At 39.1% G+C, this 27,638-nt stretch overlaps 1 protein-coding gene across 3 annotated transcripts in view; it reads right to left on the minus strand.

The window, feature by feature from the left end:
• The window catches only part of PREX2 (phosphatidylinositol-3,4,5-trisphosphate dependent Rac exchange factor 2), a 292,149-nt gene that overhangs the window by 109,681 nt on the left and 154,830 nt on the right, over positions 1-27,638 (minus strand). For all 3 annotated transcript variants that reach the window (XR_008292620.1, XR_008292621.1, XM_053208257.1), the window contains exons 22-26: positions 21,864-22,048; positions 19,456-19,617; positions 9,449-9,668; positions 8,698-8,905; positions 1,438-1,617 (exon numbers count right to left, since the gene is read on the minus strand). Coding sequence is in view for 1 of the 3 variants with exons in the window: in XM_053208257.1 (XP_053064232.1) it covers positions 1,438-1,617; positions 8,698-8,905; positions 9,449-9,668; positions 19,456-19,617; positions 21,864-22,048 (955 nt within the window). In the remaining 2 variants the exon portion in view is untranslated. The remainder of the gene's footprint in view (positions 1-1,437; positions 1,618-8,697; positions 8,906-9,448; positions 9,669-19,455; positions 19,618-21,863; positions 22,049-27,638) is intronic.

Consider the following 27,638-nt stretch of genomic DNA (forward strand, 5'->3'; position numbering starts at 1 on the left):
CTAGGAATAATTAACTCTTACATATTCATTAAAATCCTTTTCACGTAGAAATTGGGACAGTACACTGGCTGAGAGAGAAACTGTGAGCCAGACCACCTGGTTTCCCAGGCAAATTATATAACTCATCTGGACTCAGCTTCCTTACACTTAAAATGGAGTTAATATGGGAAAGTGCCACATCAGGCCGTGGTGGGAATTATGTGAAACCATCTTGTTTCCCCATGTGTCTGGTGAAAATGTTTTTAATGTTGGCTGTTAGTTTGTGCTAAACATCTCTGAGGAGAATAGCTTTAGTAATACTTACTTAGTATCTTTTCATTGTAAACCACTGCATAATACATAACAGCAAATAAGAGTTTTTGTCTTCGATTAAGGCAAGTAAGGTAGGGGATGCTGAAGCGGCACATGTGGCACCTGTGGTGGGTTAGGACAGCTGTCAGTGAGGTGTCAAGTGACACAAAGATTGAAAGAATAAGCAACTCCAGTTAAGGAAGTTCACTGTAGGAGCCATGTTGGAGTCTGGTAGGAAGACAGACTTTGGAGGGTTGGTTGTGTCTCTCCCTAAAATTCACAGCTGGAAGTCTAACACTCCATACCCAGGAATATGATCTTATTTGGAGGAGGGTTTTCACAGACATAATTAAGTTAAAATGAGGTCATTAAGTTGGGCCCTAATCCAGTATGACTGGTGTCCTTAGAAGAAGGGGAAATGTGGACACCCACAAGGACATAGGGAAAAGATGGCCATCTACAGCCAAGGAATGAGGCCTGGACCTATCCTTCCTCCACAGACCTCCATAGACCCCCATAGAAGGGAAGGCCCCGCTGACACCTTGATCACAGACTTCCGGCCCCAGAACTGTCAAATAATAAATAAATAAACCTCTTCTGTTTAAGCCATCCGGGCCTTGGTACTTTGGTACCGCGGTCCTACCTACCAAGATTATGCAGAAAGCGTGCAAGGAAGGAAAAAATACACAAAGCTGGTCATGGAGGTGAGCAGGTGAAATTAGTCCAATTAGCTTGGAATGTGGAATATAACAAGCAAGGGGAGAAATACAACAAGAAGAACTCCTTTTCACTATCCAATAGTCCAATAATCAGAAACAGATACTTGGAAAAAAAAGTTAACATACGCTCAATTGGCTTATTTGCTATACATATTACATACTCTGTAACAAAACGAGTCCCCCAAGTTAGGTCCACAGAGCTGGAGAAAAAAAAAATGCTTTTTCCAAATTACTAAGATTATGAAAAACGAATAATTGAAAGATTACGTGGAATCCCTATGCTTTCTCTGGGGTGGGTAACAGCCAGCGGTTATTTTGTGAGGGTAATAAATGAAAACGACAAAAAGTTTTTTCAAGATCTTTGTGGAAAATACGGAATCATATTTGACCGTGTTGATGAGATGAGTTCAAGGAATTAATGAATTACCTGTAAGAGTCTCTGTTGCTGATGGTGTCATGACCTGAATCTTCCTGCTCATCTCCCGCCATATTAAAACAGACTCGTTTGCTATTTCTTTCTCCCTTCTCGTTGTCACTGTCTGTTGGTCCCGTGCACTCTGATGTCTTACGTTCTAATTTAGGAGAATATGTTATGGAAGACAGAAGGCTGCAATGTGATATTAAAAAAAAATAAGTGCATGTTTTCAAACAGGCTGCTACGGATAACCTCCTTACTTGTTAAATATGATAGGCTTACAAATACTTCCAAGCTGTTTGTTTCACATAAAATAAGTATTTGATTGCATAAAAACAATGATCACACGGGGTGCCTGGGTGGCTCAGTCGGTTAAGTGTCTGATTCTTGATTTCAGCTCAGGTCATGATCTCAGTTTGTGAGACTGAGCCCCACATGGGGCCCATACTGACAGCATGAAGGCTGCTTAGGATTCGCTCTCCCAACTTCCCTGCCCTTCCCTGTGCATGTGTGCAAGTGCACGTTCTCTCTCTCTCTCTCTCTCTCTCTCTCTCTCTCTCTCTCAAATAGATATATATTTTTTTAAAGTCCATACGAAGTTCACTTTTTCTTCTCAGAATAATGGAAATAGCACACAATTTAGACTAGAAAACTGTGTTCAAATCCCAGTTCTGCCACTCATTAGTTTTGTTACCACAGAAAAACTAGGATAGTTCTGACATCCACAATATGGGGAAAATAAGAACTTGCCCAAATGAAATGAGAATATGTTGCTGTACATAATGCGTGTCACCTCTCTCCCCTAGCCATTATCACCACTATCACTGCCACCTGAAAATGCCTGGAAAACTTTACAGTGCTACCCAAATATTAAAATAAACACTAAATGTGCTTAAATATCCTCACCGGCTTTCCCTCAGATATGAAAAACCCATCTATCCATCTACCCCTGCCTTGGGCTTCTCCCAGGCTTTCTCTCTTTTGACAGAGAGAATATCGTGTGGTCAATCCTTTCTCACTGCTTATACAAGTGATAATGTCATAAGACATTAAACAGAGTCACACACAATATAAGGATAGGAGGCAGCAGGGGCTACCCCATATCATCCACACTCTAGTCATGATGATGCATCATGAATCTACCCAAATGAAAAGTTCTCCCACTTGGCTCAAGACTAACAACACAACCTTGAGCCAAGTGGGAGATGCCAGATTCTGAACTGGCATCATACTTGATGTACACTTTGAGTAGCACGGATTCCATCACTCCAGACTTGAATGTTTGCCTGTAAACAGTTTCTGTTAGTACTCACTCAAAATTATGAAAACATGGAATCACTCTGTTATCAAACAAAATGCTGTAAAACTTGCAAAACGAAGTGAACCATATCTTATGAAAGGGCTCCTGCATGGCTTCTGCAGCCAACAATCATCTTCTCGCCAAGTAGTGATGGCATTCTATTCTAATCAACAGCACAAATGTACAGATCTTCACGCTCATCTTTCCATAGCAAGGTCATGGCTGTTTTATTTCAAGACTATGAGAATGTCTTATACTTTCCATGGATAACCCACAGTGCCATGCACTGAGTAAATATTTAAGAGAATTCGCTAATTACTTAATTAGACGTTATCTATTGTACCATGCATTGTTATTGATGCTGTCCATACAGCAGTTTACAAAACAAAGCCCCTGTCCCCCTGGAGCTTGGGTTCTACTGGGAAGAAACCAACTATAAACAAGTAAACTATATAGTGTATCGCATGGTGACAAATGTTAAGAAGGAAAATAAAGAAGGGGAAGAAGCTGGAGCTGCAACTTTAAATAGTGTAGTCAGGGAAGGTCTCACTGGGATATGACATTTGAATAATATTTTGGCATTTTATAGGTTTTAGATACCAGTGAAAATCAGGGGGCTGGGTTACATTGCTCAATGTAGGCACTGTGAAGCTATAAATTATTTTAAACAGAGTTTTCTTATTTGCAAAGATACTTTTATGTCTTGGAAGACAGATGTGTATTTATTCACTCCTTCTACCCAAAAGCTTAAAACATTAGATTAACTCCAATTACCCAAAGCCTATACTGCACAGACAGATGAACTCTGAATACTAAAGAGGAAGGAGATGCAGGAGTTCTCATTTTGCAAGGAGTACTCTGTGCTTTATGTATCTTTTAAATTAAAAGTCATGGGGCAGAGCATACTCATTTTTTTTTCAAAGCCATATGAATTATATCCACATATTTGCTCTTCATTTTAAACAGCTGCAATGATGCCTGCACTGACCCTGTGGGAACAAATGTTAGGCTAACAAACAAATGACAGAAAACCTGTGTTTCTGACACCACGTCTTTGCATAAAATTTCTAGATCCTTAAACTAACAACGCATAAAGCTTTAATATTTGTGCATATGGAAATAGTTTGCTTTTGCTCATATACAATATTAAGCTACCTAGTACAGGTCCATTAATTCTAAGTTAAAGTCTCAAGCAGGCCAATCTCCTTCTCACACCCTTGATGAATAAAGATTTTTGTATATACTATCTGGCATCAACCTGTGTGTTTTTCTGTTAAACTGAGACTTAAATATCATCATCTTTATCATTTTCATCAGACCTAACATTCGTTGAGCTCTTATGCCAGTCACCATGCTAAGAACTTAATAGGTATTAAATTCATTCAATCCTAAAACTCCTTTATGAAGTAGGTATTACTATGATGATGATGATGATCCTCATTTTAGAGACGGGGTGAGTAAGACACACTCTTATATACATATACTGTGCAAATTAAGAAGCACATCCCCTCCCTGCATATCATTTATACATGCTGGAGGGAGGAAGGGGGTCATTAGTGTTGATCACCACATCCCAGTCCTCCTGGACACATGACTGGGTGGCCTCCCCTATCCTATGATGGTAAGAACGACCACGTAACTTGTTTCCACCAGTATGGTGTAAGTGGAGGTGCCAGGAGTCCCTTTTAGGTGCCGGTCTTTAAGCCAGTGTGCAGCCTACCTCATTCCCTCTTGCTGGTGTGACAGAGTCACTCCTACTGATGGGGGCTCTGTCAGTCTGAACTCTGAGTGAGGTCAACGTGGAGTGGAAACCCTGTGACCCAGATGAGCATGGAGAGAAAGCCTCTTGCTTTAAGTCCGTGGGGCTTTAGAGTTTTGTTAGCATTAGAAAAAAAAAACAGTTGTGTAGGAAGGCAGGTATCTGGAAGAATTACATATGTGACTGGGATACAGGAGTATGTACTTTATCCTGGGGAAGCTGATCTCCATATATCGGCCTTTAGCCTGACACTTGAGTGCCTAGAAGCCTAGCTGCAGACCTCAGGAGCAGTGCTAACCAGGCAGAGGTTTGTCATGTTCCAGGATCAGAAAAAGGCTAGAGCAGCTGGAACTCGGGGAAATGGGTTTGGACAGGCTGACAGGGGCAGGCTGTGGAGGGCTACACAGCCCACAGTGATGTAGTTGATATTATGTTAATGGCATTGCAATGCAATTAAACGGTTTTAAGCAAGGAACTGGCATGATTTACGTTTATAGATCCTTCTGGCATCTGCTGAACGTAGAATGCATGAGAGGGACATAGCTGGAAACTCCCACAGTGGACACTAGTGAGGAGACGATGGTGACCCAGTCTAAGGTGATGGAGTGGATACATTCTGAGGTATAACTGACTGAACTTGACAAGGTACTGCAGGCGAAGCGGGAGGAAAGAGAAGAATCAAAGGTAATACCCAGATTCTGGCTTGCAGAACTGCAGACGTGGGGAATATCTGACTGAGAAGAGGGAAGACTCTCATGTGGAAGGAGTCAAAGTAGGTTTAGTACCAGGAAATCTCGAATTCAGTTTTGGAAACATACTGAAGTTAGAGATTTAATGTGATATGTCCCTGTGTTTCATAACCCACATTACAGAGGGACTGCGGGAATAAAATCAAACAGTGTGTATACTAATACAACTGTGCCTGGCACCTAAGCCCGTACAATACACGTTAGAGCTCATGAAGCTATGCCCTCTTTTCATACATTTAAGAGCAAAATGCTTGGGAAAACCTCAAAGATAATTCCACTGTCGGCCCTACCATGCCTACCTGCGAGCCCAGCTCATTAAGGGTCCCACAATGCCATTTGTTGATCATTCAGTCTGGGGCGTTTGCACCTGTAAAATGCAGTCTGTTCTCAGCTTTCCTATCTTCACTAGCCCTCAGTGCTCTTTATTCATTCCTTCCCTGACAGAATACACAAACCCTGCATCTTAAAGTCCCGACGATGGTTTGGATTATCCGCAGATGATCCTTTACTTAGGTCTCATACCTACGTGTCATTAGTCAGAAAATAGCCCATGCAATGGCCAAAGTATTTAGTTTCAATGAGACAAGAATCACAGAATTTTGAATAAGTTCATAACGTCACCTTATTTCATGTTTATAGACAACAAATATGTCTCTAGTTCCATCTCTGGATCTGACTGAAGTAGGAACATTTAGTGGGATGTCTATGCGTTGAAGAAAATTTTATTTCTAGAAGGGTTCCCAAGTGGCAGGGGAAGCAGACAAGCTCAGTACCAGGCCCTTTCACAGGAATGAATGATTTCCAGAAAGGCCAGCAATGAGGTGTTATGAGGCAATTCCTCTTAAAACTTGGCAAAGTATCAGAGATCTGCTTCTCCACTCTGCAGAGGCATCTCTGTCTGACCAAGAATAATTACTACATGGTGAGAAAATTGTTGGGTAACTAGCTTTTCAAATAATTTGTCAAGCTCGACTGCACTGCAGTATCTCTGAATGGGGCAACAGGGACTCCAGGCAGTTGGACAACTGCACTGTTTTAAAATGATTATGCTGCACATTGAATTACATGGAACATATTTATATTTAGAATTAAATTATATGGTGCACACAGAGAAGACCAGGGAAGTTTCTCAAATCACTTACTCATTTCATGTCATTTTCCTAATAAACATGCACAGTAAGGTAAAGGGTTTTAGAGTGGGAAAATCTTAAGAAAAACAGTAAAAATAAGTAATTATTTTCAGTAGTTTTGGCTAATAAAAATAGCCTAACTTCTTTCTTCAATGAGTGCTTTAAATATAAAGCATTTTAAGCCAGGTAAAGGGAACCCTTTGGCTCTAACCACTTTCTTAAAAATGTATCTACATTAGCTAAAGTTAAAAAAAAAGTCAGTAAATTAACAAAGACAGATGAAGTCTGGACAACCGCCAGGAAGTGCTGAGTAGTCAATGCATTAGAGGCCTCGTCTCCAAGGTAGTGTCCGCGTAGGCACATCAATACTCCTGCCATTGGTAAAGGACTCATCTGAAAAGCAGGAATAATCACTCTTGGACTAACTGGCAGTATGGGATCGCTCCAGATGTTCTCCTAAAATCCCTCTGAGAGCTAGGATTCGTGATTCAGTGCCACAATTTATTGCTTTATTAACAAAGATTCTTACTCTGTGCACTTCCTAAATACTTTAAGGGGGAAAAACTGGTTTCTAAAATACAACATATCATATAATAAAATTCCATTTATTAAATAAAACAAAATACAATGCCCTAAGATATTAACTTATGTGTCACATGAGTGATTCTCACACAATCCAAAGTATGATACCATTCCCTAAAAATAACCACCCATTCTCTTAGCAACCCCAAACTATTTAATTCATCTGTAAATGGGACAGTCACAATATAATACACCAATGCTATACGTAGTTTTGAAAACTAGTGTATTAGACACAAGAAGGCAGGATTTCCAGTCTAAATTAACTCGTAAAAATGTCAGAACAAAGCAGCATAGTAAATAGTAACTATCTAAAGATAACCTTAGAAATATGATGCATCTCATATGGTGATCCTTATCTCTAAATTTCAAAGATATAAGAGATCATGTCAATTAAGATTGTATCAGTATAATGTCCAATGACCAAAAAAAAAGGCTTAGAATAAGTTCTAAATATTTTGTGTCAAAACTGAATTATCCAAGGAAGTGTGGGATAATGTGTGTGGAGATTAAGCAATACACACCCAATAGCAATCTCAATCTATAACCTTATAAAGAGAGTACAATAAGAAGGGGATAATGTGTCTAGACCACTTTCAGAATTCTACCAACTTCAGATATACTCAGCAATTTCAACTCCTTGAAAGATGAGCAAGTATGATGTTAAGCACTGCCTGATGACTTTTTGTATTAACTTTTATAATTTTCATCACAAACTTGTAATGTGTTATTATTCTTCATCCTGTTTAACACATGACTAACCAAGCTATCACAAAGCCCATGTCGTTTTGACCATACAGAGCTGTCTTGACTACCTGTGAAGCATCATCACACAGCGAGATGTGGCAAACCATCCCACAGAGTTGAGGCAATTGTCCAACCATCAAATTTTAAAATAAGAATCGGAGTTGACCTCTTTGGAAAAGTTTTTTTTTTTAACTTTTTTAATGTTTATTTATTTTTTGAGAGAGAGACAGAGCGTGAGGGAGGGAGGGGCAAAGAGAGAGGGAGACAGAGAATCCAAAGCAGGCTCCAGTCTCTCAGCTGTCAGCACAGAGTCTGACACAGGGCTGGAACTCACCAACTGCAAGATCATGACCTGAGCTGAAGTTGGACACTTAACCGATTGAGCCACCCAAGCACCCCTGGAAAAGTTTTAATTAACTACCTCTGTTTCTCAGTTCTTGGTAAAAATTTCCAAATGACCAGCATAGCTATTTGAGTTAGTGCTTAGTAAACCATTAATTCAATCAGAAGGAAAAAAAAAAAAAAGGTTGCTGGTCATTGGTCCTATGGATACATAATTTTGCATTTACTTATTTAACAGGCATGTTAAAGATGTTATATTTTATATTTTTCCATACACATCTATTGAGTGCATACATATATCAAATACCGTGTTCTGTTCCATAAAGCATACAAGGAGATCCCTATACCTAGTTGGTACTCTTTCAATCATATTTTTCAATTTACTATTTGCACATTGAGATTTATTTAGTGTCTTCTAGAAGACAGAATTTTGTTCATCTCTGGTATTAAATGCTTCCTTAAAATATATATCTATATATTTATCATGTTATATCATTTTTAAGGTATTGGAATAAAGAGGATCTATGTGATTTACACATACACACATACATACACACACTCGTATATTTCTAAAAATGAAAGAGAATGATGGGTGTTCAAAAAAGTCACATTTTCTATAGCTATTTTATTAGGCACAGTTAAAAGTACAGTAAATAAAATACTTACTCATCAATTTGACAAACACACATCTCCACCTCTTTCAGTGCAGTCTGAAGTTTGCCCAACAGTTTCTGATAAATATCTTGAGTTTCTAGGTCTTCCTCTTTTAACAAATATCGGAGCCCATGTCCATCCTGCTGTCCCAGAGACAGACCTGAAGGGGCTGCCATTGTTGTGATTGTGTGTTGAATGTACACCATAGGGCTCAGTTTCCCTGAGGAGTTAACATTATTGCAGAACAATATTTATGACCTTTGACTTACAGTAATGATCCAATGCAATTCATTCTAGACACCCAAGCTAACATAAAATAAAATGCCAATCCGATGGTGAATTTAATTCAGGAATTAAAGCTTCTGGGAGTTGTGATTAAAATATGATTCGATCTCATACCCTATTGTGATGGTGTGGAGTGGCCCTGGGCTGAAGCAGCTCCTCCTGTATTTTTCTCACAGTTATGGGGCCACTTCAGACTCGTCGTTTTCACAGCAGGATAAGCTGTGTCTATCATACATGTGAGGAAGGCAAGAACAACCACTCTTCTTAGAGAAAAAATAATAAAAATGAATAACTCCATTTTCATTTGATAAATGCTTATGTACAATTATCCAAATGAAAATAGAGAGGATTCCTGTCTTTATAAAATTCAGACTTGTTTGCACACAGAGGAATCTATCATATTTCAGGGATGCTGGAATAGTTAATAATTGCCTAAAGTACTTTTCATGATTTAAGAAAATCTCAAAAGCTAACATACCTTGCTCAGATTTATTTTCTTTATCAAGAGAATTATGCTTCCTACTATCCAGCTGAACACCAAATGCACTCCCCAGAGAGGTTGATGTTTTGGGATAGGAAACTTCCATTATGTTGACATGGCAGTTGGTAGGGCAGAAATCACTGCTGTGTAATGGGGAAATTTTAGATTTGGCCTGTTTAAAGGTGGGCCAGGCTCTATTCTTCAGTACCCGTGAAAACTGTAAATTAAAGAATAAATAAAAAGCAGTTGAACACACAGCAACAATGCAAACACTACACTTCCATCATATGTAACAAAATATTAAAAAATTAAATCATGTCAAGTGGAATAAGTGAAACAAATTTTACGTTGTTGGAAACGAAGTCATTATTTTAAAACCCTCACATTCATAATAAAGCAAAGCAATATTGGCAACAAATGCATAGGATTCTTTTGAAACTCTGATTACAAGTTAGATGCTAGGAGAGTTTTTTTTTTTAAGTTTATTTATGTATTTAGAGAGAGACAGAGACAGTGTGAGCAGGGAAGGGGCAGAGAGAGAATCCCAAGCAGGCTCCACACCATCAACACAGAGCCCAATGTGGGGCTCAAACTCATGAAACTGTGAGATCATGACCTGAGCTGAAACCAAGAGTCAGAAGCTTCACTGACTGAGCCACCCAGGTGCCCCTAAAAGAAATAAATTTTAAGTGACCAATCCCACTTACTAGGAGTCAGATCCACAGACTGCTAGCAGCTGAGAATCTGACAGAGAAATCATATTGGAATCCAAGGATATGCAGATAGGAACACAATATTTAAAGTGAGGCAAAGCGGCAGAAGAGGACAGCTGTCAGGTGAAGAGTGGATTATTCCAAACATTGTCAGAAAGCCAGTCCAAACCTGAGTCTCAGAACAGGTGAGACAGCAGGTGTGGTGGTGTTGACCCAGAAGGTCGGGACAACAGGCAGAAACAACTATACTTCCCATATCTCCTGCTAAGAACTGCTGAGCACCTGGGTCAGGATCAGCCTGAAGACTGGTGTGGACTCTGCTTTTATGCCACTGAATAAAGTGACACTCAAGGGATCTGCATGACTTCCAAGAACTGCCACTCCATAACTTCGAACCTTGTAATTCAAATCCATCTAATTCTTGCCATGGTCTATACAGCCACCCAAAGTCTGATCTGCACCTAGGTTATCATCTCAAGCTCTCCTCCCCTTGCTCCCTGGGCTCCTTGTTGCCTTCACCCAGGCCTTCTTACATACCATCTACTCATTCTAGGTCTTTGTACAGACTGTTCGGAGTGCTGTGCCCAGACTGTTCTTCTTCCTTCATTGCCAAACTTACTTCTATGCATTTTCAAGTTCTATGAAATCAGCAGGCCTACCATGAGCCTTCATCTAGGTCCAACTTCCTTGGCTAGGTTATAGCACATTGTAACCCTCCTTACAATTATGAATAATCTTCTTATCTCTATCTCAGTGGGTGGTAAATTCTATGAGGGTTATACCTATGTCTGTCTTGTGCACCTCATGGACTTGAAATGGATTATACTTTCAAAATCAAAGGACCGAGAGCCACCGGTTATGTATGTTTTAGTTACACTTAGGTTATTTATAACTTATGTGATGGTGGGCAAGTCACTGTCCTTTTACCATTCCTAGTAAAATAAAGAATATGGATAAAATAATCTCTGTGCTCTCTTCTTGCTTGAAAACAATAAACAGATCCTATTTATTTATACTACTAGTGAGTAGTAATTTGGGCACTGAAAGATTAAAAATTAAGACTAACACTGGTTACCATGCAACTTTTCTAGGTTAAATTAAAAAATAAAGACATAATACCAAAAATCACAACTTACAAGCTCATCATCAGAATATGAACTATTTTATCTGCATATTAAACTGTGCTTTCAAATCACATCTGAAGCTATGTAGCTCAGCAAAGTATAAGCACACAGTAGCAATTAAAATGGAAGTGGACTGAAATGCAGAAAACTGCCAACAAAATTAGTAACAAATTTGATAATAATGGTATAGTGATAATATCCTAACCATTAAAAGAGTGGAAGTAATTTAGAGAATTAATGTTCTATCCCCTCACTTTACTAATAAAAAACTGTGACCTGAAGACTTATCTGGGAAAGACCTCAAATTGGGAAAGACGCAAACTTGGAGTGAGAAGGTCTTTTCTGTTGCAGTCGCGGGATAAGGCCCCACGGTACACACAAAGGCACAGAAATCAATTTTATCGTGGCACAGCATCGACCATAATAGATAGATATGCTTCTTTTGCCTTCTTTCACTTTAACCTTTTACCTACTTATTGAAAAATATAAAGAGAAGCATCTATTCCAGACTCGCACTAAATGCTGGAGACACAGCCCTTGCCCTCATGGAGTTCATGGTCTAGTAGGGGACACAGGTGAAAATAATATAATATTCTTATATGTAGCATATTATTACAAGTATATGTAATGTACATGTATAAATATATGTACAACTATATGCATCTATAACAATTATATAATAAATATGATAGCCAGGACAATTAGAAATTTGGTAAGTGCTAGGAAGGAAGTGAACAGAGCGATGGGCTGTGGTGTTACTAGAGCGATCAGGTAGACAAGGGGGAATGCTGCCTTTCTAGTGCAACCAGTTTCCTATAACTTTCCAACATGCACCGCAGTACAAACACCCATGGACACAGTCTGTTTCTTCTCCCCATACACTCAGGAGGGGTGTGCAACCATGCCCAAATGGCTGGAACTCTTTCAAAGACTGTCAGAGAGGAAACTTCTTTGCTTAAGGGCTCTCTCAGAGAAGAAAGAGGCTTATGAAAGCAGTGCTGTCTTCCATCCAAGGGTGTCCCTAGGCAAGGGGGAGGTGCAGGAGGCACCCCACAGTCATGGTCCTAGAAATGTGCTAAATACATCAAAAATGTACTCCTAGAGGGCATGCCCCAATATTTAATCGTGACACCTTCCTGTAACACACCTAAAGTGAGGAAGGCACAGTTCCTGTGACTGTAGAACACACACGGGAACGTGTTCTAGCCTGGCCACACGGTGGTAAGTGGCCCTGCCAACATGAACCTGGCATCTTGTTTGGAAACATCAAAAAAAACACTGAACTCGTTAATCTGCTTTGGAGAATCGCACAAGGAAAGACAAAAAAAAGTGCTATTTTCCATAAACAAAAATTGCAATTTTTCAATAAAGAAATGTACAGGGTTTAGGGGAAGGTGAGCTGGGATGGACAGCATTTTAGGCCTCTCATGGATAGCGTAGCCCACTTATCCCCACCTTTATTCACCCATCCAACAATTACACATCGAGGATTTTCTAAATCAGGCTCCATTCTAGGCAAGCTGGGAAACATCAGTGAATGAAACAGATTTCTGCCTTCTGGGAGGTTATGTTCTAGTGAAGGGAGAGGCCAACAATAAACATAACAAGTCAATTACACCATGCTAGAACATGATAAGTATAGCTGAAAACAAAATGGAGCTGGGAAAGAGGGTTGAGAATTTCAGAGGTGAGGTGAAGAATGCCCTGCCAATTGTAATCTGGGTGGTCAGGGCAGGCCTCAGTGAGAATCTGGCATTTAAGCAAAATCTTGAAGGAAGGAAGTTAGGAATGTGGGTATTAGGAAGAGAAGGCTGCCTGGCAGGGTGAACATTCAATGCAGAAGCCCCAAGGAAAGTGTGTTCCATGTCAGGAAGACTGGTGTGGTCAAAGCACACAGTGAAAGGGGAAGGGAAAGTTGACAGACAGGAATGGGGAGATCACAGGTAGAAGGAGGGCGCAGCTCAAACAGGAGCTCACAGGCCTTTGGAAAGATTTAGTTCTTACTGTGATTGAGATCCACAGCCCCTCAGAACAAACACACCGTCAGTGGGCAAGGGTGGAAGCAGGAAGACCACTCTTGGGAGAGTCAACATTGGCTCACCCTAGGCTGTCAGCAATCACAGCGGTGAGAAAAGGCTGCATGTGGTGAAGGTAGAGCCAAGAGAATGGTATGTGAGAACGAGGAGTAAAGAATGTATGCGAGGTTTTAAGACTGAGCAATGCGGGAGGATGGGTCTCATTCTGAGGTGGAGAAAACAGCAAATATGACAAACTGGAGGGGCAGGACCAGGACTGTATTCTGGACATGTGAAGTCTGAGGTATCTGTTAGACTCAAATGGAGAGGTCAGACGGCAAGACTGAATGTGATCACTGGGGGATGGAGAGAGAGAGAGAGAGTGGGGGAACAAATCCCAAGTTCTGCAGCATGAAGAGATCAGAGAAAAAAGGATGAACAAACGTGGGACACTCACTGTGACTGAGCCACCCAGAAAAGACAAAACCAGATACACAGTCAACTGCATTGATGCTACTAAAACAAGGAATAAGATGATGACAGTAAATGAACTTTGGCAAAATCAAATCATCATCAATCAATGACCTTAAAAACAGCCATTTCAGGGGCGCCTGGGTGGCTCAGTCAGTTGAGCATCTGACTCTTGATTTAGGCTCAGGTCATGGTCCCAGGATCGTGGAATCAAGCCCTGTGTCAGGCTCCATACTGGGCATGGAGCCTGCTTGAAACTCTTTCTCTCTCTCTCTCTCTCTCTCTCTCTCTCTCTCTCTCTCTCTGTCTCCCTCCCTCAGCGTCTCTCCCACTTGGGTGCTCTCTCTTTCTTAAAAAAAAAAAAAGAGCCACTTTAGTTACATGGAGGGTACTTGAGCCCATCTTGAGTGTTGAGAATGTCAAGCGAGTGAGACAACAGGTATATACAGCAAGTATAGGTAGTTGTTTTACAGGACAGAGTTCAAGAAATGAAACAGTAGGTAGAGAAAAGTCTGGGGGTCAAGGGAAATGTTGACTTTTTAAATCTAGATGATATTAAAGTGTATTTGTATATTGATAAGAATAAGTAATTCTTGGAAGTGGAACTTCAGGTTTCTAATGCACTGGTAGTTAATTCACGAATTATTAACCGTGACAATACATTAAAATCCAATTATACTTACTTGACAAAAAGTGAAAAAACATATAAAGGTAGGCTACTATTTTGAAGATAATCTCCCGTTTCAATTAAGTGTAAAACTCTATTGGCATAGTTATAAAAATTCTGTATCAGAGGAAGGGGACATGAGGAAGTTTTTACCACAAATTTTCCAGACCCATATATCAATCAGTTTGAGGATTTTGTGGCATTAATAACTAAAGGCACTTGGAATATTTAAAGTAAGACTTTGGATTCCTACATGCAATATTTTTGTGTAAACAGAAACTATCTCTTGAAAGCTCATTAAATATTTATATGAAGGAAACATCCCTAATACACAGAATAAACCCAATTATGGAATTACTCTACAACAGAGAAAGAATCTAGAATTAAAAAGGGTCCCAAGGACAATTTAGGATAAGAATGTTTCTCCAAACAGTGCATAGTTTTATGTCTGGATCACCCACACATCCTGCCCCAAGGAGATTAAATGCCTGCTTAGGATTCACTCTCCAGTAAGGTCTGAAACTTGTCTCATACATGTGCTAAAAAACATCCGTGGCCTGTACAGCTGGGCAGAAAATCAATTATGATTGGGGAAGCCTGGCTATAGAAACTGCAGAAATCAACTTGTTTCTATTTTTGAAACCTAAAACTTTAATAGTCAAAATAAAGGAGAGCCAGCCTCTTTGAAATTTTAGTTTCTATGGATACATTTTATTTTACAAAAAAAGAGGGGTGTTTGAAGCCTTCATCTGGAAGAAAAATATGCTACTAAAAATAGCTTCAAAGTAAATACATGAAAATTAAAAATATACATTCACAAATGCTATAGTTTCTGTTGACATGCATCTGATACATAAATGGAGCTAAACTTATGTAACCTAGAAAGGCTATTATTGTGTTAGGTATCTAAATTTTGTTCAAATTAAAAATATTCTTGAAATATTTTCATGCTAACCTTGCTTGTCTTGCTTAGTGAGAAAGGCAGTCAATTATTCTAAATGTGTTTATGGTCAATATGGGATGCTGAAAAGGATACCTTTGAAGGTGTTTAAATTCTAGTTGAATATAATTTTCTCTTTACTTCTAAAATTAAAAAGAAAAATAAATGAGACAGCATTCCATAGGACTGGACCTAGTCTGCCACTTCCAGCTAAGTGACCTTAAGCAAATTCTTAATCTCCTGGAGAAAGAAGCAGATGGTAGGATTCTTCAGTACATACAGCTATTTTGAGGCTCAAACAACAATAATGTACATAGAAGAGCTTCCCACAATTCAGTGATGTTATTTTTATCATCGAAAATCACTGCCCATTAGCCTGTCCATCTCTGCTTTAAAAGCTTTCTGGGCTGTCAGTTACTTCTGAGAAAGTGTAAGAAATTTTTTACTCGGCAGGTTCATGCTTTTGAGAATCCCCAACATTTTGGGAAAAACCCTGTTCCTTTTATGCTTCTAATCCTACTCCCAACATAACACTCTCCAGTTTATCACAAACCATATTTTTGTTAAAAAACAAGGTATAACACCTTCTTCATCCACCATAACCAATCCATCATAGAGCTACATATATTTTACCTGCTATGTATCGCTTGGATTGATCCTTTTCTCTCTATCCCCAAAGCTTCTACATGAGACCAAGTAACCATCAACTCATACTTCTTACAAACAAATCTGATTCTTATGCCACTCTAAAATATCACTGGAAAACTCAGATTTTGTCAGTTTTCCTTTTAATGGTATCTAACTCCAATCCTTTCTAGTGTAGGCAACATGCCCATTCTTCATCGATAAAATCAATCTCATTTCTACATTGTGGCCTTCACTTACAATATCTCTCTTTACTTGAGTGCCATCTCTACGCCTCTTCACTCTGAGAAATCTTTCCAACTTACAGCAGATAACATCTGCTGACTATTCAATCCACAAAGATTTCTTCTTTACTGAACTGCCACTGCCGTAGTAATCAGACCCATACTGTTTAGCTGTGTAGTGAAATTTAGCAGTGGAATTTGAACGATATATATGCTGTGTAGTACAGTGTCAAATTGCAGGTAAACAAACAAAAAACAGATTTATAATAAAAGGAAGCAAGGTTCAAATTCCACAGCTGTGTTCAGTTGCATGCCTTTGGGCAAGTTACTTGACCACTCTGAGCCTCAGCCACTTATCAATGAAATAGATAATGTGTCTCAAGTCACTGTGTGGATAAAATTATACAACATATGCAAACTGTAAAATATCTATGCAATGCCTGATATGACAGCAGATTGCTATAAACTGATGTGTGCTGCGTAACTCCAGGGAGCACCATCATAGAGAAGAGGGTACGGGGTGCCAACACATTCACCCAGTCATCGTGGCACCTCCTAATAGGTTAAGTAGTCAGTATTATTATTACTTACTTCATGTATTTTGACCCGTCTTCCATATAGATTTTAGGTGTGGGAGGGGAGCCATCCTTAAGCAATTACTGCCTACATAACAGGTATGCATTTAGTAAACGTTTACCTGTTCTTCCTGCCCCAACCTGCAATAAATTTGCTTTTGTGAAGCTGAGTTTTTGACGCATGCCATTGGCTTTCAATAAAGAGTGTATGAAAAATATCTGCACATAAAACAAACTGCCGCTTCTTTTTCAGGGATATGTTTACAGATACTGCCCTGACATTTCCTGGTGTCACCTCTTTGAAATTCAGCGTGAGAGATTTCTTTTAGAACTTAGTCTAAGAAAAGCTTTGCTTCTCTTAAGAAACATGTATAAATTATAGGGATGCTGATAAATATGTGATAGACTGTATTTATTTATTTATTTATTTTTTGGTTATCAGGAAACTGCAGGTGAAATATAATATTCCACTTTAGCAACTAACTAGCTTTAGCACTTGCTGACCTTATCACCTTTTTGATGGGCTATACCATTTATTGTAATAGAACTTTACCTATAAATGTATCTGCTAATTTTCTGCCAATATCCATTCTCTCTTTCTTCTTTTATTAATAAAATTCTCTGAGTTTTATTTGGGCACATGGATGTCCAGTTTGAGACAATATTTCTCAGTCTGCTTTCACTAAATGACTAATTGCATGTGAACAGGAGTGATGTGTACAACTTCCAGGTCGTGGCCTCAACAGGAAACTCTTTGCTCTCCACTTCTTTTCTGTCCTGAGGGGCTATAACTTAGACATAGTGCTGATCAGCCAACCTTGACCTTGTGGAAGAGGGCAATGTCTTAGGGGAGACAGCAAAACTATAGAAGCAGCCCTAGAAGATTGTCAGTCCAGTCCCCACTGGACTCCCAGCCCGTTGAACCTTCATGTGAGGGAAAAATCAACTTTCAGTTTTAAGCCCATGTTATCTTGGTCCTTCTTACAGCAGCTGAATCAATACCCTATATAATATATCCTCATCCTGATGTTTTGTTTTTACTCACATAGTTTACTTTTTTCATGTATATTTTTTAAGATATTTCTACTGCTTTTGTTTTTTTGTATGAATGGAGAGAAGTAGGAAGAAAATTAAAAAAAAAAAAAACAGAAAGAGAAATGACCCCCAAACACTGACAAGTTTGACAACTGGAATCTGTCTCAACGCCTATCATACTTTATACAGATCCATTTCTGAAAGAGAATGATTCTCTTTTCAAAATGTGTTCAAAAGGGAATGCTAATTTGCATTTGTTTCGACCTTTTAAATTTTACCTCAAACACTGTCCTATCTTAGAGAGAAAGGAGAAATAAAAAGAATCTTCTGCTCTTCAGCAACAACAAAGCATTCATGGAATCTTTCCTGAAATCAAATAGGCGAACTGAGCTCAACAATCATGGAAAGAGAATTAACAGATGTGACAATTAAGCGGTAATCTTGAATATCATTTTTCTTCATGTGAATGGATTTATAAAAAATCAAAATAGCAACCCATATTCAACTTCACAAGATAAACATTTAGGGAAGTCCTAAAGAAAAATATGGTGATCCTTCTTGCCCATGTCCCACTCTACCTGAGGTAACCAGTGTTCAAGTATTCATTTCTACCTTTCCCTATTCTCATATAGCCCTATCTGGACATACATGGGCTTACCTTTTACTTAATATATCAGGAGTATAAAACATATAGATTAACTCACATTCAGAAACACTGAGATAAATGATATTTCCTCGGATGGCTGTGCCAAATTTTAAACAACCAGCCTCATTTTGAGGGAAATAATTTAATTAGCTAGTCTACTGACAAAAATAGAAAAAAAAAAAACTTACTGTAGGATATATTTTGGACATCAACTTCTAATTCTATCTCTAAATTATATCAAATCCATCGAACTTTCTCTGTCTCCCCATCTTCACCACAGGCCAACCTATCATCATCACTCACTGGGACTATTCCAAGAGCTTTCTCCTCATATCTATGCCTCATCTCTTCCTAGCAATCCATTCCTACAGAGGATTTATTTACTTCTTTGCTGCTTACCCCTCTCAAATATAAATACCCTGAGAGGGAAGATGTTCTCTCCTTTGCTGCCATATTCCTGGCACCAAGAACAGTGCTTGGCATATAAAATGTGCTCAATAAATATATCAAATAAATGTACAAATCAGTCAATTTCAAACAGACTATGTTCTGTGTACTTTCTGATTGAGAGCTCTCTTCCCTCTGTTGAGATAAAAAGAAAAGAACTACTGACTTCATAATTTCATGGCCTGGATTTACATCCCAACTCTATCTTTTGCTAGCAAGTAATTGAATTCTTTAGGCCTCAGTTATATGTTGAAAATGTGTAATAATGACCTAGCTTTCAGGTTTGCAAAGATCAAATGAGGTTAATGGATGTAAAGGCATTTTAAAAACTCTAAACTCTAAAATATTACATAAATAAAAAAATAAAAAGGTTATATAAATGTTATTATTTCAATAAACTGGTACGCAAATAAGTAATGAAAATATCAATAAGTGAATTAAATTGGACATTTAAATTATTTAAATAATGTATACATGTCAAATAAGGAAACAGAAGTTTTACCTTTTTATAACTGGATATTCTCTGACATATGTGCTCAATTTTTTCACTGCAAAAGGCACTGAATTTATTATGAAGGTCAGTAGGAATCACTTCATTTAAAGAGTTAAGGCTGGTGCAGTTTTGCACAAAATGATCATCACTTTTAGCCAGGGCTTCAAGAATCTGTAGTAATACACGCACACACACACAAGTAAAGAAAACCTTCAAAATTAGCTAAATACAATTCTCACAAGTCTAGAACACAGAGTGACATTCCCTAGCACACTTCTTTTCACTGCCTGGGATTTCTATACTCAGTAAAACTTTCACCGCGAAGTGATGGACGTGTGTGTTTGCCCCTCGTGTTTTGCCTTCTGCTGGCTATAAAAGGTTACCTGAGGGAAGTGAGTGGACTTCAAAGACTGCCTGATGGACTAATCAGTATGCTCTAATGTGGGAACACATTGCCTATATTTTAGTCAGTTACTCAGAACTTTTTTTTCCCCTCAATTTGGTAGTAGAACAACACAAACTAAGGAAAACCTATAGAATGGCATCCTTACTTTCTACTGGGAGCCCAGTATAGAGAATGCAGACAACAAATGTTTGCTGAAGAAATGAATACATGAAAAGAAATTCTCTTACTAACATAAAATCAATGTCAGTTGCGGTATCTGAGCACCAGCTGATAAACATCAGATAAAAGCGTCCATGTGATATTTTAATTAGTAAATCCTTTTGAACATTTGAATCAATTTTAAGGCAGCATTTGTGTGTGTTTGTGTGTATACCTACCACTGATCACTGGGAATTTCCAATGAATGGAGAATTATGTGTCATATTTATGATTGTTCAAAGATTGCAAGGGTTGATTGCACCCTTACCTGACATTTTCATAATATTGTACAAGACAATGTATAGATTCTATGTTTATTTGAGCTCCCTCACAGGAAGCTCCACTTCCCTGTCTTGCAGAATACAGAGTGTGAGTTTTTGGTTTAATCACTACTCTAGAAAGTAGAGCTCAATTTATCATTAGCTGTGTGATCTTGGTTCAATTTCTTAATTTCTTTGATACTCTTTTCTTCAAATATGAAATACAAGTATTTTCAGTACTTATACAGTTGTCATATATAAAATAATCCAAGTAACTTCGCAAATTTGAAATAGCTAGAAAATTGATAAAATAATGATAATAACCTGGGTCCAAACTTATATGGATTGCCTTGATAATATAACATATTTGGGCAGAGGTGGCATTTTGAACACACAGATGCTATATCGAAAGATACAGAGTGGTACAATGTCATCAGAATAACGCAATTGTTTTGGAAGCTGACTTTCAGAATATAAAACAAAAAACATAAAATAAGTATTTTTGAAACAGTGCATTTGGATTTCTACATTATTTTCTGCCACTAAAATTTTAAAAAATACATACTATTAATGCTAAATCTATCTCAGCTACACACACACATAATGAAACAAGAAGTGACATGTGAATAAATAAAAGTAGTGAAGCTATATGTCATATTTCTTACTTGTAATACCTGAATCCTCACAAGATGATATAAAAGCAGATGCAGGGGTGCCTTGGGGGCTCAGTTGGTTAAGCATCCGACTCTTGATTTTGGCTCAGGTCACAATCTGACATTTGTGGGATTGAGCCCCATGTCAGGTTCTGCACTAACCTTAGTATTCTCTCTCTCTCAAAATAAATAAACATTTAAATAAATAAATACAGATGAAATACTAAAACTCAGACCTGGGGAGTATCCTCCAACAGGAATTTTATTTATTCACCTGGTGAAAGGATCATGAAAAGCAAGCACAGGGCCATCTTTCACTAACCACATGTTTCATCCATTTGGATGAAAACTCTCTTACTCCCTATCTTGCTTTAGCCTAAAGACTAAGGGTGATATCCTTCCCAATTAAGAATCACATAAATGTCTGAAGATCTATTCATAAATGGATCACTGAGCTTTGTGAAATCATATGAAATAAACATGAGACTTGGAGAATTTGAAATTTCTTATAATACATTTCATGACTTCAAATACTTTTCAGAGGATTATCTACATTTAAAAAAGCACCACCTGTCATGAAAACCATCAGAAAGGTATTCATGATACTGAATCAACAGATGTAGCAAACTTGCTAAATGTAGAGAAGCCTTTGCCAAATCAACTAACATTTGCCTGGGCAAGAGTCCCATCTAACATAACACTGTACTCCAAAAGAGATCAATAAAAAAAGAAGATTGTATGCATACTGAGTAATGGGGGGGAGGGGGGAACAGAAAAGAAAGTTGAATGAGCTGACAGCTGAAGCATACACAGCTGTTTACATTTTGGGAAGTGGGGGTGGGGGAGAGTTTCAGTTACTTTATTTAGAACAAAATCCCGTTTTCCCAGGATCATTCATACCTTGGCAGTGAGGCTGAAGAAACCTTTGGGCTCAATCATCTTCTCCACCACATTGCACTTTATCCCGGCTGTGCTGTCATACTCATACACAACACCATATTCCAGGTGGACGTTATCCACAGTCAGGCTCACGTGCTCCTTCTTCCCGTCGATGATGGCCATGGTGTTAAACTTGTCAATCACCTCTGGAACAAGGACAGTTTTCATTCAGCAAATTCAGGAAGGGTTTTGTTAGTCTCTTCAAATAATTTGAGTGTCTCTGAAGAATGTTTAAAGATTTCTTTAAAGAATGGATAAATCTAATATTGTTGTTAACATTTCTGAAACAAGAGCACTTAAAAAACATATGTTTGAATGATCCAAATCTCACCATTCCAACATGACTAGTCTTTGCACATCCATTTTGCTCTATCAACCATATGTATGCCTATTTATACCAACATAAACATTATATATACAATTTTATAATTTTTATTAAAAGCATGCATGACTTAAAGTCAGGGTTCCTAAAACTGCCTCAAACATTGAACGAATACTTGTTCAGAGGAGAAAAAACTACACAAAGCCATACGGAAGAAGCAGAAAGGAGATGCACTAATCATTTATTTCAGCAGACAGGATCCCTGAATTTTCCCAAACACCATCTTCTACAGATAGCTCACAGAGAAAATTTGTCATTGTCTGCTATAATAACATTTTCATCTGGAATGTCTTCCTACAGGTTTTTGGCCTACAATCAATCCACTGATATAAAAACACAAAAATCTGAAGCAAGAAACCACTGAGAAACCTAACAACAAATATTAAATTAGCAAAAACAGAATATTAGTTAGATAAAAACAGTTAAGTCCTAGGATGGTAGAAATAGTAAAAATAGACAAAGGCAGAATAATGGTTTATCTTAAAATAATTGAGTCCCAGAATAGCTAGAAACCAATTATCAGAGCATCTCACCAACCCTTTCACTGTGGCACCAACGACGATGAGCAAAAATCAACTAACTCTAAATGAGGAATAAAGGGCTCAAGATAATGTCCTGAGATTTGTCCTAGTTTAAGTAAATAAGAAAGTTACTGTGTTATAACAATCTTGGTGCTCCAATGTGGTTGAAATATTTCTGATACTGTCCATGACCTGAGTGGTTCCTTCCAGGAGTGGAGGGAACACAGCTTTCCCTAAGTTGACCACCCCCATATGATCAGTACAGGGGATTATGTAACTATGCTGGTTGGAAGAAACTAACAGTACAATAAAAATGTCCAATGATACCTACCAATAATATAAATGGAAAGATATCATGAAACTTTAAGAGAGGATTCAAAGACTTCTGTGAAAAAAAGTGTTGAAACAATAATTCAAGGTATTTGTCAAATGCAAACATAAATTTAATTGCTTCCATCCCTTTACCCTTGGCGAAGAAGCCACTGAATCCAACAATCTGTATCTGGTTTGTTTCACTGAGAGAACAGAAACAATAGGAGTCCTTATCAAAAGATCTTTCTCTTTCTCTAATAATGTTTGCACATTATTAGTTTGTCTCAGTACCATTAATATTAGAATATAGTAAAAGTTACTTGAATCAAGAAAGCATTTTCAAAGGGACTATAGACCTTCTTTCTAAACTAGGACTTCAAATTTTTGCATGCATACAGATCCCATCTTGTCAAAATGGAGACTGTGATTCAGTAGATGGGTGAGGGTAGGATTCTGCATCTCTCCAGGTGATGCTGCTGCTGCTGCTGCTGGTCTGTGAACCACACTGGATTAGGAAGGTCTACACAACATTTAAACTCAAAACAAGAAAACGCATTTTAACTTGGGTTTGAATCCTCATCCTACCACTTACTGGCTTGGGCAAGTCCCTTAGGCTAAGGGTTAGGTTAAAATAAGGATACGACACTAACACTTTTTTGAGAGTTTCCTTTTTAATGCCTTTATGAGATAATCCATGTAAAACACTTAATAAAGTGCCAAACAAGGTGCAGTAGCTATGACGTGTTAGTGACTAACTATTATTACTTATGTATTTCACATAACATCTATTTGGAGATTATGACTTAAGAAAGTGGCTTGAACATACAAGATTTTCAATAATTGGGACAAGGCACAGGCACATTAAAAAACAATACTACTGTAAGCAAATGACAAGTGATGTGGGAAACAAAAGCAAATGAAATATTACACTTCCTTACTGCCTACAGCCTATTGACAAGTCCTTGGAATAGGCAGAGTGACCTTCCTCTGGCTCAGCTGCCTCAATGATGACACTTTGCTAAGGGCACAGGGAATCTTAGCCTGACCCCCCACGGGATCCTGGAAGTCTACTTTAACATATAAACTTCCTTTGAGAAGGAACATACTTAAAGATCATAAAAGCCATTTATGAAAAGCCCACAGCTAACATCATCCTCAATGGGGAAACACTGAGAGCTTTTTCCCTGAGATCAGGAACACGACAGGAATGTCCACTCTCACCGCTGTTGTTTAACATAGTGTTGGAAGTTCTAGCATCAGCAATCAGACAACAAAAGGAAATCAAAGGCATCAAAATTGGCAAAGATGAAGTTAAGCTTTCACTTTTTGCGGATGACATGATATTATACACGGAAAATCTGATAGACTCCACCAAAAGTCTGCTAGAACTGATACATGAATTCAGCAAAGTTGCAGGATACAAAATCAATGTACAGAAATCAGTTGCATTCTTATACACTAATAATGAAGCAACAGAAAGACAAATAAAGAAACTGATCCCATGCACAATTGCACCAAGAAGCATAAAATACCTAGGAATAAATCTAACCAAAGATGTAAAAGTTCTGTATGCTGAAAACTGTAGAAAGCTTATGAAGGAAATTGAAGAAGATCTAAAGAAATGGAGGGAGAGAGGGAAGATGGCGGCGTAGGACGACGCTGGGCTCACCGCGCGTCCTGCTGATCACTTAGATTCCACCTACACCTGCCTAAATAACCCAGGATTAGCAGAACGGAGTCTCCGGAGCCAAGCGCAGACGAGAGGCCCACGGAAGAGGGTAGGAAGGACGGCAAGGCTGTGCGCGCTCCACGGACTGGCGGGAGGGAGCCGGGGCAAAGGGGCGGCTCCACGGCCAAGCAGAGCCCCCGAGTCTGGCTGGCAAAAGCGGAGGGGCCTGACGGAGTGTGTTCCGACAGCAAGCCCGACTTAGCGTCTGGGAGGTCATAAGTTAACAGCTCTGCTGGGAAAGCGGGAAGGCTGGAGGACAAACGGAGGGAGAGCTGCTGAGCCCCCGGACCACAGAGCTCAGTTTGGTGGGGAACAAAGGCACTCGCCAGCGCCATCTCCCCCGCCCATCCCCCAGCCAAAATCCCAAAGGGAACCAGTTCCTGCCAGGGAACTTGCTTGCTCTGCGCAAACACCCAACTCTGTGCTTCTGCGGGGCCAAACCTCCAGCAGCGGATCTGACTCCCTCCCGCTGCCACAGGGCCCCTCCTGAAGTGGATCACCTAAGGAGAAGCGAGCTGAGCCTGCCCCTCCCGCCCCTATGCACCTTGCTGATCCACCCCAGCTAATACGCCAGATCCCCAGCATCACAAGCCTGGCAGTGTGCAAGTAGCCCAGACGGGCCACGCCACCCCACAGTGAATCCCGCCCCTAGGAGAGGGGAAGAGAAGGCACACACCAGACTGACTGTGGCCTCAGCGGTGGGCTGGGGGCAGACATCAGGTCGGACTGCGGCCCCGCCCACCAACTCCAGTTATACACCACAGCACAGGGGAAGTGCCCTGCAGGTCCTCACCACTCCAGGGACTATCCAAATGACCAAACGGAAGAATTCCCCTCAGAAGAATCTCCAGGAAATAACAACAGCTAATGAACTGATCAAAAAGGATTTAAATAATATAACAGAAAGTGAATTTAGAATAATAGTCATAAAATTAATCGCTGGGCTTGAAAACAGTATAGAGGACAGCAGAGAATCTCTTGCTACAGAGATCAAGGGACTAAGGAACAGTCACGAGGAGCTGAAAAGCCCTTTAAACGAAATGCAAAACAAATGGAAACGACGACGACAGCTCCGATTGAAGAGGCAGAGGAGAGAATAGGTGAACTAGAAGATAAAGTTATGGAAAAAGAGGAAGCTGAGAGAAAGAGAGATAAAAAAATCCAGGAGTATGAGGGGAAAATTAGAGAACTAAGTGATACACTAAAAAGAAATAATATACGCATAATTGGTATCCCAGAGGAGGAAGAGAGAGGGAAAGGTGCTGAAGGGGTACTTGAAGAAATTATAGCTGAGAACTTCCCTGAACTGGGGAAGGAAAAAGGCATTGAAATCCAAGAGGCACAGAGAACTCCCTTCAGACGTAACTTGAATCGATCTTCTGCACGACATATCATAGTGAAACTGGCAAAATACAAGGATAAAGAGAAAATTCTGAAAGCAGCAAGAGATAAACGTGCCCTCACATGTAAAGGGAGACCTATAAGACTCGTGACTGATCTCTCTTTTGAAACTTGGCAGGCCAGAAAGAATTGGCACAAGATCTTCAGTGTGCTAGACAGAAAAAATATGCAGCCGAGAATCCTTTATCCAGCAAGTCTGTCATTTAGAATAGAAGGAGAGATAAAGGTCTTCCCAAACAAACAAAAACTGAAGGAATTTGTCACCACTAAACCAGCCCTACAAGAGATCCTAAGGGGGACCCTGTGAGACAAAGTACCAGAGACATCACTACAAGCATAAAACATACAGACATCACAATGACTCTAAACCCGTATCTTTCTATAATAACACTGAATGTAAATGGATTAAATGCACCAACCAAAAGACATAGGGTATCAGAATGGATAAAAAAACAAGACCCATCTATTTGCTGTCTACAAGAGACTCATTTTAGACCTGAGGACACCTTTAGATTGAGAGTGAGGGGATGGAGAACTATTTATCATGCTACTGGAAGCCAAAAGAAAGCTGGAGTAGCCATACTTATATCAGACAAAATAGACTTTAAATTAAAGGCTGTAATAAGAGATGAAGAAGGGCATTATATAATAATTACAGAGTCTATCCATCAGGAAGAGCTAACAATTATAAATGTCTATGCGCCGAATACCGGAGCCCCCAAATATATAAAACAATTACTCATAAACATAAGCAACCTTATTGAGAAGAATGTGGTAATTGCAGGGGACTTTAACACCCCACTTACAGAAATGGATAGATCATCTAGACACACGGTCAATAAAGAAACAAGGGCCCTGAATGATACATTGTATCAGATGGACTTGACAGATATATTTAGAACTCTGCATCCCAAAGCAACAGAATATACTTTCTTCTCGAGTGCACATGGAACATTCTCCAAGATAGATCATATACTGGGTCACAAAACAGCCCTTCATAAGTTTACAAGAATTGAAATTATACCATGCATACTTTCAGACCACAATGCTATGAAGCTTGAAATCAACCACAGGAAACAGTCTGGAAAACCTCCAAAAGCATGGAGGTTAAAGAACACCCTACTAAAGAATGAGTGGGTCAACCAGGCAATTAGAGAAGAAATTAAAAAATATATGGAAACAAACGAAAATGAAAATACAACAATCCAGATGCTTTGGGATGCAGCGAAGGCAGTCCTGAGAGGAAAATACATTGCAATCCAGGCCTATCTCAAGAAATAAGAAAAATCCCAAATACAATATCTAACAGCACACCTAAAGGAAATAGAAGCAGAACAGCAAAGGCAGCCTAAACCCAGCAGAAGAAGAGAAATAATAAAGATCAGAGCAGA

The sequence above is a fragment of the Acinonyx jubatus genome, chromosome F2 (assembly GCF_027475565.1).
Source record: "Acinonyx jubatus isolate Ajub_Pintada_27869175 chromosome F2, VMU_Ajub_asm_v1.0, whole genome shotgun sequence".
Taxonomy (NCBI): domain Eukaryota; kingdom Metazoa; phylum Chordata; class Mammalia; order Carnivora; family Felidae; genus Acinonyx; species Acinonyx jubatus.